The sequence below is a fragment of the Neospora caninum genome, chromosome XI (assembly GCF_000208865.1).
Source record: "Neospora caninum Liverpool complete genome, chromosome XI".
NCBI classification, from domain to species: Eukaryota; Apicomplexa; class Conoidasida; order Eucoccidiorida; family Sarcocystidae; genus Neospora; species Neospora caninum.
In genome coordinates, this window is record NC_018397.1 from 870626 (window position 1) to 883397 (window position 12772).

The following is a 12772-nucleotide window of genomic DNA, read 5'->3' on the forward strand; positions in this document are numbered from 1 at the left end:
GACCCCCGAAGATTAACGCTTTGTTGGCTCTGTGCAGCGGCGGCTCTTGTCAAGTTTGCAGAAACCTTGTTTCTCAAACTGGAGTGTCTACGCGGTCTCGCACCGCCTTTCGCAACCAGCTTCTTCTCGAGTGTCCCAACGTGCGAGAGTGGCAAACTACAGTTCCGTGTCTTTCCTACACGTTGCTCGTAGAAACTTGAAAACATCCTGCGCGTTTTCTCCTGCGCGCGCGGAAACCCGAAAACCGTTGCCTGCCAAACGACACCCGCATGCGTGTGTGAACGCGTTTGCACGCCTCGCCTGTTTTTGCCTGCGTTTCTCTCTTCCGGCTCTCACGCTCGTGAGGCAAAAACTTCAAACGCAGGACTTCCCCGAATCCCCACGAGGGTGCACGCCGCGTGAGGTTACGTGACAAGACGAGCACACACAACACAACCGAGATATGCCCCGTTTCCATCACGCTCCACTGCACGTCCCCGTACACACTCAGCCCTCCCGGTCTCTCCATCTCTCCACAGCGCCGGCAGGAACCAAAAACGTTCTACTCTCCACCTCCCCGCCGTCCTTGCGAGAGGTCGACCTTGCGCGCAACGGCAGGCAACAAGCCCCGCGCGGCTGCGGCTGCGGCCGCGGCTGCGCGCGGCGACCGCAGTGCGTCTTTGAGGCTCAAGTCCACGCCGGCGTCAGGACTCACGGATCCGCTCGGCGGTCGCGTCGGACCCTCCGCGACGAGGCAGCGCCTCTGGAATCCTGGACTCTCGCTCGCTCGCACCTCGTCGCCCCGACCCGCGACCTTGCTCGCGTGCCTCGCGCCGCCTCCCGCGTCGAGCGTTCGTATGAGGAGACTCGGGGAAGCGATTTCGCGACTGGAGAAGAATCCGCCGTCCGCCGCGCTCCCCAGCGCCGACTCGCCCGCCTGACCCGAAAACTCCGCGCCTTCCCCTCGACTGGCGTCTCCACCCTTCGCGGCCGCAGCCGCTGAGCCGCCCGCGCTCCGCCCTGGACGCGAAACCCCGTTTTCCGAGAGGTCTGCCGCGTTCGACAGCCACGGCAGCCCCTTCAAGAACGCTTGGTGTTTCTGTTCCTGCTGACGCATCTTCTCCGGAAGGAGAGGCGTGTCGACGTCCGTCTCTTCTCTCTCTTCTGCGTCTTGTCTTTTTTCGCTCTCGCGCGCTGCGCCCCACCTGTTGTCTGTGCCCGCGTGCGCTCGGGCGGGGCCTTCGAGCAGACAGCCCCGCTGCTCGGCTTCCTGCTGCCTCCTTTGGTGGATCAGCAGCAACTGCAGGAGGACTTGGTGCGGGTTCTCGCGGCCGGTCGGCGCGACGCCAGGGAGGAACGCGGCGGCGACGCCAGGAAGCGCGCGGCGCAGCAGCGTCGGGTACGAGAGATTCCCCGAAGCGCCTGCAGGGTGGTAAGGAGACACCGGAGACACGGCGGGAGAGAGCGACGGGAGCAACACCGACGGAGGACTCCCCGCAGCCAGCTGAGCCTGGTGGCCGTAGAACGCATTGAAGTCCAAAGAGCAACGCAGAGCCCTGAAAAACGGAAACACGTCAGAAAAAAGCACGTTACCCGCCACACACACACAGGCTTTCTCCTTCTTTTCTTCCTTCTCAGTAGCGCTCTTTCTCCCTCCTTGTTCGCTCTTTCTCTTTCTCCTTCCTGGTGTGGAGCCTCACCGCAGAGCGTCTCCTCGGTCGCCGAACGCGAGGCCTTTGCCGGTTCCGCCGGCGCCGCATGCACTTCCCCGCGAGCGCACGTGCGCCTGTTTCACCTCGACCTGGCGCAGGAGCTCGAGGAGGACGCCGCGCACGCGCGGGGAGATTTGCAACAGCGTCTGACTCGCCCCGGCCGCAGCGGCTTCGCGCTCGCGCTGTCCGCGCGCCTCGTCGGGGTCTTCCATCGCTGCCTCCAAAGAACTGAACAGATTTCGCTGCGAAAACACACTCGAGCAGAAAGCTCCGGGTGTACAAACGTCCGAGCGCGTGCAGACCCACGGGCTGTGTGGCGTGGCGCAGATGAAGTGGGGCATTAGGCGGAGAGGGTTTTTTGCGCAGGAAAAACGAGATCCAAGCGTACGCCAGACTGCCTCCACAAATGGCGACGTAACGTGGGTCGAACAGAGACGTTGCTGGCCTAGACTGCTAATCCCTTTTCAGTCACGAGATGCCGACAAGCAGCGAAACCTCCGTCGACACCGAGACGGGCAACAGAATGGTGACAGGCGGCAGGGAGGAGAGGTGCGGCATCAGACGCGGCGGGGGGGAAGCACGAGATTTTTACCGTCGATCTGCGCGAGTTACACAGAGCTTTTGTTTGGCATTCGGAAGTCGCTGGGGAGGAAGCGTACCCTCCAGAGTTCTACGTGCCGAGATGCTTACCGCGGTTGCCGTCAACTGCGAGGCCAAGGAGAGAAGCTCCTGGATGAGAGCCATAATAATCGGGTTGCTGCATGCGCTGCTCGACAGGCCAGAGTCGCTCGTCGTCGCGTTCTGCTGCGCCTGCAACTGCGTCTGAAGCGTCTCGGCGTCGTAGAGGAACATCCCGTCCTGCAGTGTACGTACACCCAATCCGGCCACGCAGCGGTTCTCGCGACTCTCGAGGCACCGCTCGAACGGACAAAACAAACACCAATCTCCGCGTAAAGATAGATCTTTCTGTGGTCTGCCTGTGTATATGCGTGTCTCTCTTGATACGTCGACAGAAGACCGTAGACGCATCTGTATCTTCGAGCAAATGTACAAGAGCCGTAGGATGATCCAGTGCCAAATCGATTTCTTCCTCTTCCATTTCTTTTTTCTTTTCGACCAAACGCATCTTGCGAAGAAGAGCAACTGATGCCGTTGCTCGGTTTCCGCCAGGGGAAACGCGAGGCACGTACGTAGAGCGTCTCGACGCATTGGTGATGCACGGCTAGGAGCTCGTCGAAGTCGTTGCATCTGGTGTACATACAGCGCACATACAGCACATACAACAGGCGCGAAATCGATCCTGCACTTTGTGGAAGGTGGAAAGGGCGCGGCTCTTCATAGTCCACAGGGGTTTTGTGTCGGCTGCTGTTTCGTCTGGAAACCCGCCTCCAGTGGCGTTCCCCAAACCCCCGCCAACCCCCTTCCTCGCTCCTAAACCGAGAAGGACAGACCGATTTTTCTCTTGGTTTTCATGCACGCATCCACGTTCTAAACATGTCTACACACATTCTCCTTTACACATATCTATACTTGCACACAGAACGCCACATATCTATAAGCGAAACACACATATGCACCCCCACAGAAGCGCACAAACGTATTTATATATATATATATATATATATGAAATGCGGGGGCGTGTAAGACATGTAGAGGAGCTTTGTAGAGGAGACATCTACGACAAAGAAAGCGTCGTTTTTTTGTTGTTTTTTTCTTTTTTGCGTACGCCATGAGGAGGCGCATCATCCGTCGCCAAGTCGGGTTGAGCAAGTCCTCGATGAGATACACCTGGAGATGGGAGATTGCTTGAGCGACTTCGTTCAGGAGACCGAGACACTTTTGCTGCGTGATGTTTTGTTGCTCGTGTTCTTCTTTTTCGCGGAGTTTCTCCCAGAGAAAAGGCTGTTCGCGTGCCTCTTCGCGCTCTGTCCGCGAATGCTCGCCCCGAGCCGGCGTCGGCGTCCTCGACCATCGCTTGGAAGGCCCCGCCCGAGGCGTCTCCAAGGGACGAGCTGCCCGCGAAATTTGCATCTTTTCTCTCAGCAGCTTTCCTTTCCTCTGCGAGAGCGTCTGCTGGAGACGATACAGAGAACGCCCCTGCAGCCACGCGCCTGCCACTGCGTGCGCCGCTCGATGCAGCCTCCACTGCAAGTAGAACATCTTGTGGAACGCCCCCATCACGCTGGGTGTACAGACACTCGAGAGTGAAGGCCCCAGCTTGAGGTCCAGGTAAAACGCATCCCACATCTGCGCGGCGCTTGCGGAACCCTCAGCCGAGCGCGAAACAGGTGCAGGTGGAAAACGAACGGTCAGCGCATGCAGAAGCGACGGACACAATGCCGACAACGCGGCGCCGGCTCCACCTGAAAAACCCAACACGGACAGAAACGGATACAGGCTTATATCCATGTGTGGAAATACACACACAGACTTACAGATAGAGGTACCACTCTGTCTCCCTCTATAAACCTACGTGGACGCAAATATATAAATAAGTATATAAATAAGTATATATATAAGTATATATATCAGTATACATATCAGTATATAAAAGTATATGAAAAAGATATAAATAGATGCAGGCGTCGCGCTCTGGAAGTCGCGAACGCCTTGGACCCCGGTCGGCGATCGTCGCGACCTGCAGCGTGTGCGTGACAAGAGGCGGTCGAAAACCCGGCAGGTGTTCAGCGTCAACAAAAATCCATGAAATTGCATGCGCATGCGGAGACGCGGAAGGCGCGCGCGCTTGGGGCGACAGACGAAAACGCGCAAAAGGAAAAAAGGCAAAGAAGCCCGACAGAGAAGAAGCCAGAAAGAGAGAGGAGAAACCAGGAAGTGAGAGAAGAAACCAGAAAGAGAGAGAAGAAAACAGAACGAGAAGACAGGAACAGAGGGAGAAGCCCCGAAAAACTCGACAGGGGTTGCTCACTGCCTCGTGCGGCGGCTTCGACAGCGACGCGAATGGCCGGGGGGGCCGTGATTCCTTCTGCAGCGAAATCTTGAAAATCCCCGGCGGACTGAGCGCGGCGTCGCTGCTCTTCGTGGCTTTCAGCCGCTTCCAAAAGACTTCGCGTAAACTCGCCATCCTCCAGAAGCACAAACCTAAAGACAACCCACACACACGTCATTTCGATCTTCACATCTACAAATCGATTGCTTTTTTTCTCTGGGGGAGACACGCCTTGAGGAAAAATCCCCATCGCTTTCTCGCGCTGTCCATTTCTGTCGCGCGGTGTATGTATGCTCCGGGGAGAGGCGTCGGACTGGAAGCTGCGCAGATCCGTCGTGCGACAGGCGCTCGCGCGTTTTCAATGTCCCAAATTAACCTCCTCAGAGGCCACCTCGCTTTTGGAACTTTGTCCTGGCAAGGGTTTCGAAGACCTGTTTGTTTGGAAGTTCGCGTCTAAAACAGATGCGCGAGTATCTTGGAGGAAACGAAGAACACATTTTCTCTCGGACGCTGCGCAGTTTCCTCGGCTTTTCTCACTTTCGAATCCCCTCGAGGTAGTAGAGCAGTTGCTGCCGTTCGAGCAAAGTCTTCACCACTCTGAACAAAAACCAAAACAGCAGTCGCACGAGAATCTCGGACAAACACCCTCCGTCTCCCTGTTTCGTCCTCTCCACTCCATCTCCTTCGCCTACGCTGATGTTCGCTTCTCGGCTTTCTGGTCTCTAATTCGCTTCTCTCCTGCATTTTCTCTTCCTGCTCGTCCTCTTTCTCGTCTCTCCTTCGTTTCCTCTTCCTTCTCTTCTCTCGTTTCTTCTCTTGTGTTCTCACCGTTTGTTCTTCGTGGCCGACGAGACGCGAACCTTTTCTCTGAGTTCGGCGACCCAGGCGAGTTCTCCGTCGAGGGCGGGCGACGCGGAGCCGCCTCCGCGGGTTTCCTGAGACTCCCGGCGCATGCTATGCGAGAGGCTCTGCCAGGCAAGCTCCTCGGGATGCTGCAAAAGTTCCCGCTCAACTGTCGGCGGCAGGCGCCGGCGGCTCTCGCGGTCGCCAGCAAAGGCGACGCGCGATCTGGAGACAGTCGAAAGCGCGGAAAAGCGCAGATCGCCTGCCTCGGCCTCGTCTGCGGTGTCCAAACACAGCCTGGAACAAAAAGGCGCAAACCGAGACACACACACAAGAGGCAGCGAGGCGACGCGAGTAAACAGAGAGAAGCGGAGAAAGAAACGAAACGAGAGAGAAAAGCGAACAAAGACGGAGGAAGATAACAGAGAAAAAAAAGAGAGATGGGACAGGGAGACACAGATGAGACTCGAGAAAACAGGGAGACGGGCGACGATGAAGAGCAAAACAGAAACTGGATGCCGAAAAAAGGCAGTTTCACTCACGAGGACGCAAAATCAGAGACAGAGGCAGCAACGAGAGGGAAGGCGACTCGGAATAGAGAAAAGAAAATTCTAGGGTGAAACGGCCCGGATGCACTTTGCCGAGACCCCACACTCTACAGAGATATACACTGTGTTCAACGAATGCTTACATATGTATGTATGCATTTGATTGTCGATGTAAATATACATGCAAAGTTACGCACACATAATTAGATATAGGCACACCTAGAGATGCGCAGGCGTGTGTGGTTTCGAAGAGCGAGACGGGGGGGGGGGGCAGAGCAAGAAAGGAGGAAAGAGCGAGGGAGATCGGTGACAGAAAACCGGGCGAGGCTCTGTTTCTGCCTACTTCAAAAAGTTGAGACTTTTTCCGACTCGCAGAATCTCCGCCGCGAGAGAAGGCGGGAAGAAGAACGGAATGCGATCGACGCTAACAAAGTACCTGGACGGGAAACCATCGAAAACGCATGCACGCACAGCCCCTGACACATTGCCTCCAACACACACATAGACACACATATACAGACACAAAAAGACTTCTACACAAATAGAGAACATATATGTACCAATGCACTTTAGAAACATACACAGATTTGCCTATTGACACACAGACATATATATATATATATATATATATATTATCTATACATACATAAACATACAAAATCTATATGCGCATGCGCATAGATACGTGAGCGTAAACCTATGAGGACGAAAGGAATGAGAAGTCGGAGCTCTCTGGAGCCGGAGTAGAAACAGGCGTGTTGCGTCTGGAAAAAGCAAGCAGAACGCCTCGAGCTCCAAGCGGAAAAATAACGCTCTTTTCATTGTCAAACGTGCTCTTCTTTCCTTCTCGGAGAAGAAAGGATGGAGAAGAGAGGAAAGAGAGAAAAGGAAAGAAAGCGAGGGAAGAGGGCCCTCACCGTTTCTCCCAGAGCTCCTCGACCGCACATGGGAGTCGCTGCGCCACGAAGAACTCGCCGGCGGAGTCTCTGCGCACGGCAGAAAACAAAGTGGAGACCAGTGTTCACTCGTATCGATTCACGACTCTCGAAAGATGCGGCAATACGCCAAATTCAGACATACACAACCGCACACAAACACAGACGTACACCCATATATATGGAGATGTGTACCTACAGATGTACGCCTGTGGAGAGGTAACGTAAATGCGCATATATATATATATATGTACATGTATATGACTATATATTAATAGATGGATTCACTGAGGATGTTCCAACATACCTGCCTACTTGGAGAGATGCACATGCATTTGTTTAACGTATATAACATATATATATGTATATATGCATGCATTTTATCGACAGTGTTTCTTACCGGAGTTCGCCGTGGTCAATCCAAGCGTGAATCATGTCGGTAACAGGCGCTGCGGCGCGTTTCAGCTGCGCGAGAAAAGCGAGGGGAACAATCTCGACATACACACACGTGCGCGACCGCTCTCTCCACGGCCCCCAAGAAGCACAGCTCTGCAAAGAAGTGACGAATGCATGTATCTGTCTTGGTATACACGCAGCAGCTGACGACAAATAGACAGATCTACGTCTCGAGATATGTCAGCAGAGATACTCAGAGATAGGAGGGATATAGACACAGAGAGCAACAGATCTTTGTACCTATACATGCATGCGTATAGATGTATATACTAATATAAACACCATGGTGCACACATATACAAGCACACACATGCGAGTGCACTCAAGCAAACCCTCACACTACGCCCAAATATATACTTATATACATTTGCAATTGTGGATATATATATGCGCATGCACATAGATACATAATTATAAATATACATATATAGTTATATTTATATTTAAATAGATTGTTTTTCCGAGATTTCGTTGTGGGGCCGAGCGCGCGAGGACGTTTTCCGCGTCGACCGTTTGGTCGCTTTGGTTTGAGAAAAAATGCGAGAGAGAGAACTGGATGCGACAGAGAAAACTGGATGCGAGATGAATTTCTCGCATGCAGTTTTCTTACCATGTGCAGCATGAGGACGCGGAGCTCGGGGTCTCCTCGCAGGCTGTGCGCTGCAAAGGAAAGGGTAGTGGCAAGTATCCCGCGGAAAGACCATGCACGTCCGAAAAGATTTGCCAGATAAAAAGCACCAAATCTTTGCGCAAAAAAGGAGTGATGTCCACGCTCTTTCGAGGCAAAAGAACGCACACCAATGGCCGACACTGCAGCTGTCCAGACACAAAACCCTGACGAACCCCAGAGACCTTCCCGAATATAAGTATATACATGTATGTACGTGTGTGCAGATGTGTATGCCAGTATGGCTCGATGTATATATCGATGTCTCTATATGTATACATGTCTCTCTACACATATATGTATACACCTTGGTATCCGTGCATGCTTGGATATATTAATTCTCGTATGTGGAAATGGATTCTCAGAGGGGCGGGGACTGACCGTAAATGGTGGACAGGAGAGGACCGCCTTTCAGTCCTTTTGCTTCTTCGGCCTGTCGAACACAGCGGAGACAAACTGCAACGATGCAGCGACGCACTTTTGCCCATACATACACACACAGACTTCATATGGCTGGTGCTCTCCACAAACATTTATATATATCTATATATGTACATAAGTAGAAATAGGAATAAATAAAATGTTTGTGTATCTGCATGCGTGTGAGTATATACATGATATTCCTGCAAATTCACATGCATGCTTGTTCGTGTTTTCACAAGAAGATGTGTGTGTTATGGAGAGGAGAAGGAGGAGAGACTAGCAAGAGAGACAAGATAAAAGAGGAAGGTCCGCGAGAGAATGAAAGAGAACTTTCGAGGCGGGGGAACGTACGAGAGCCGCGAGAGCACGCATGCGACAAAAAGGCTCTTGCAGCCAGACGGCGAATCTGCGGAGTGTGATGCTGCTCCAAGCTCCGTTTTCAGCGGACCTGAAACAGAAATTGAGAACAAGAAACAAGCGGATAAGAGAAGTGAAAAAACCGCAGAGGAAAAGAAAGAAACGGAAGGCAAGACTGGCGATGCAAAGCAGGAAGAAGGACGAAGCAGAAAGGGGACGAGACGAGCGACGACGCACGTCGATAACAAAGTTAGGAACGAGACGCCAGAGCCCTTTCCTGAGGATCCATAGCGTCTCCTGTGCATGCATAGAGAAAATAAACAAGAGGGAAGACGAAAGAGACAGACAAAGAAAAAAGGGAGAAGCAGGAACAGAGCCGAGAAGAGAACGCAAAGAGATAAGGAAAAAGAATCGACATACCGAAGAACATCTTGCTCGACAGCGGCGACGAGTTTATGATACTCTTGGATCTGTTCGTGCATGCATTGCCGGAGAGCCTGCGCCACGACGCTCTGGCCCTCGAGGCCTGTCTCGCTTCCTCCCTTCTGCCGCATTCAACAGAGAAGGTTAAGAAAACAGTTAAGCAAATTCCAAAAGGCTGAAAGATCGCACGCAACCCCTATCGGTCAAAAAGCACCACTCTCGTGTGCGTGTGAAACACGAACACCACAATCGCCACGGACACGGTGTACGTACACTCCACGCGCCTGCCGCCTCCGAGGCGTGCACATCGTCGCATGACACACGGGAGATGCGCACAGAAATATACCCCCTCGAGCCCATGAAATAATGAGATCCCTCCGCTTCCATAAACTCTTCCAGAGCTGCCTACGAACATATATATATCTATATAGATATATATAGATATATGCATATATGTACACGAATATGCATCTCCATTTTATATACCTACGAAATGAAATACAACTCGTATACACATATATTTCCGAATGCAATTCATAGGTATATTTGTGGCAACAAAGATGCATGCGGACGTTTCATCTCGAGTAGACTGTGTTTGAACCCAGGGAGAGAAATGGAAAAAGACAGTGAAAGAGAAAAAGGAAAAGCGCAGCTGGAAAAGAGGCAAAACCAGCGGGAGACGAGAGGTCTGTCGCGACGCATGTTTTTGCGTCTTTTTTCTCTTGCGTGCGTTTTCTCTTTCCTCACTGGCGGGTCTTGGAGAGCGTGGACGAGACGCCGATAGAGGGTGCCGACGCCGGCGAGATGCGAGACGAGAGCACGCAAACTGTTCGAGGCCCGAACCTTGGCAAAAATAGGGAGACCAGACGCAAAAACGTGGAAACTTAAATGTCCTTCCTTTCCGCACCCCCAAACAGAAGAGAGACGCCGAAAAACAAGACAGAAAGACATGCACGGAAGAGGCGACGGGGACAGAAACAAGGGACGAGAGGGAAAACACGAGGAAGACGTGAGGGAAGAGAGACGACTCTCACAAAATGAGAGGGGAACGGCACCCCACCTTGGGCGAGAGAAGATAGGTCTGAAGAGTCTCGTCGAAAACGATGTGGACGCCATCGACACCTGACAACAGAAGGCAGGAAAGAGCAAAGACGAATCGAGTGTACACCTCTCCTCGGCGTTTCTCCGCTCGTTTTCCCTCCAGCGTTCTCTCGCTGCATGGGCGGTGGCCAAAACGCACCCTGGACCGTGAAGGACAGATCTGCAGCCAGAGGCTCGGCTTTTTGCGACTCTGTGCCTCGCCCGAGAAACGCGACAGGCACTCCAGCCCCGGTGTACATCCACGTCAAAAACGGGCCATCGAAGTGGAAGGCGCGCACCTTGCAGGGTGTAGACGATGTCGCGCAGAAGAGCGACTTCCGAGACGCCGGACAAATCTGAGAAACCAGAGAGACAGTCGGGAGCGAGACTTGTGCGAGGAGACTCTGACGCACCACGGACGCTTCGTTTTTGCTACGACACTCCGCCAGACCAACCGTCCGCTCTGTTTCTTCCTCGCCATTTGATTCTCGCTTCCTTCGCGTACGCATATCCATCTCAATGTCCACACCGGCTTCTCTCCCCCTGGGCTCCTTGCCTTCGTCTTCTTTACTTTCTTCTCTCTGCCCTCTCTGCTTTCCCTTTCCGTGTTTCTCTCACCGTAGACGAGGCCGAGTTCATGCGGAGACTCTTTCTCGTCCTCTTCGACCGGCGCTTCCCGTCGGTCGCCGTTTGGGGATGCTCCTGCGCCGAGGCGCGTTCTTTCTCTGAGTTCCGCCTCGCTTCCTTCGCCCGCCAGGCGCCGAGAGCCTTGTCTGCCCAGAGGGAAGGAAACAGTGCTTCCTGTGTGGACACTGGAAATGCTATCGCACCGGATACTGCGCGGCGTTGACGCCGCAGGCGTCGTGGGAACTCTCGGCGAGGCAACTGGTCTCTGGACCTTTTGCGCCGCGCGCCGCGCAGAACTCCGCAGTTCCGCAAGATGCAGCAGGAGCTGCAAAATCGCCTCGGGGCGCTTCAGCGGGGCCGGAGATTGCGGAGACACCGGAGACAGCAGACGCTCGAGACGGGGAACCAAGGCAGGCAGCGCCGCCGCCGCGCGTGGCGAAGGCGAAGCAGCGAGCTCGCCTGGAAGAGAAAATGCACGGAAAGAAAACCTTACGAGAAACGGGCGCTGAGAGCAGCCTCAAGGAGCAGAAGGAAAATGCGGAAAAAGGACATCACACGACAGACAAATACATATACATATATACATATAGATAGATAGAAAAAAGTGTGCAATATGTATAGATCTGTGTATATATAGATATATGCATACAGACGCCTGCTTTAGACATATACAGACAGGTGTCCAGTTGAAGACGCATGTGAGGAGAGATGCAGGCGTTGCTGAGTTGGTAGTCTGTTTTTGGTGTACTTCGTGTTTCGCATTTCGTCGGTCTTTTCGTGGTCTCGGTCTCTCGAAAAACAGAGAGACTCTGTGGTGCATCGCGCCTGGGTCCTTTCGTCTCTCCTTCGTCTCACAGCTCCTTTCTTCTTGTCTCCCTCGCCGCTTGTCCGTTCGCTTTCTCCGTTGCTATCTCTTTTCTCTTTGGCGATTCGTCTTCCCTCGTTTTTTCCTTTCGCGCGTCGCCGGTTCCCTGGCGGCCGACTTACGCATGAGGTGTCCATACACCTGCTGTCTGTGCGCGAGCGTTGCTTGCGGATCGGAGACGTTTGGAGACAAGACGCCGTTCTCGGCCTGCGCGAGGGCGACTTGTCTCCGCACGGTCTCCTCGAGAACGCTCTGCAGTTCGCGCTGCCTCTCGGGGCTCGCCAGTTTTTCCACGTTTGCGTCTGCGGGAAGATCCGCGCGCAAATCGGGCGGCAGAGGCGCCGTCGCGATGAGAGAGGCGAGCCGACTCAGAGACGAAGAAGCAAACGCTCCAAAAGAAGAATGAGAAGAAGAATGGGACGACGAATGGGAAGACGAGTGCGGAGCGGCACGAGGTGTGAGGTGAGGTTCGTGGCCAGTCTGTCGACTGGCGCTGTGTGGACCCGACATGCTTGGAAAAGGAAGCTTCGTCAAAAAAACAGGAACGGAAAGACAAAGGAGAGGAGCGCGAAAGGCAAAACCGGAGGAAAGAAAAGGACTACGAGACGGTGGGCGGAGAGGAGAGCACCGCGTAGGAGTGAGCAGGCAAGGAGTCGAGAGGCGCCTTTGCTGGATGCTCAGCTCCCAAGCGGCTGACGAAGCGGAAAGAGTCAAGGAGCGAGGGTCGAATCCTCCACGAATGGCGACAGAGGAAAAGAGAGACCCGTTCTTCTCTCAGAGCCGACAGGAAGAACCCGCGAGAAACGTGCAAACCGCATCAACGCCGCGCGCGCGCGTGTGCCTTGAAGCCGCAGGCGACACCAAAGTGCATCGTTGGAGAATCCTCTCACAGGCAACTCGCCTGTCC

The 12772-nt window shown here is 53.7% G+C and overlaps 1 protein-coding gene across 1 annotated transcript; it reads right to left on the reverse strand.

Moving 5' to 3' along the window:
- Positions 1–541: 541 nt before the first annotated feature.
- Positions 542–12375, reverse strand: NCLIV_054230 (putative Spc97 / Spc98 family domain-containing protein; the record flags this gene model as incomplete). The annotated part of the gene is made up of 20 exons (XM_003884975.1): positions 542–1535; positions 1680–1933; positions 2382–2549; positions 2882–2939; positions 3418–4054; positions 4621–4793; positions 5179–5238; positions 5470–5781; positions 6376–6468; positions 6950–7018; positions 7368–7432; positions 8034–8083; positions 8472–8523; positions 8865–8961; positions 9291–9415; positions 10041–10136; positions 10354–10415; positions 10673–10729; positions 10992–11459; positions 11988–12375. The coding sequence occupies 20 exons, from the start codon at positions 12373–12375 to the stop codon at positions 542–544; spliced, it is 4278 nt and encodes a 1425-aa protein (XP_003885024.1).
- Between the last annotated feature and the right edge of the window lie 397 nt (positions 12376–12772).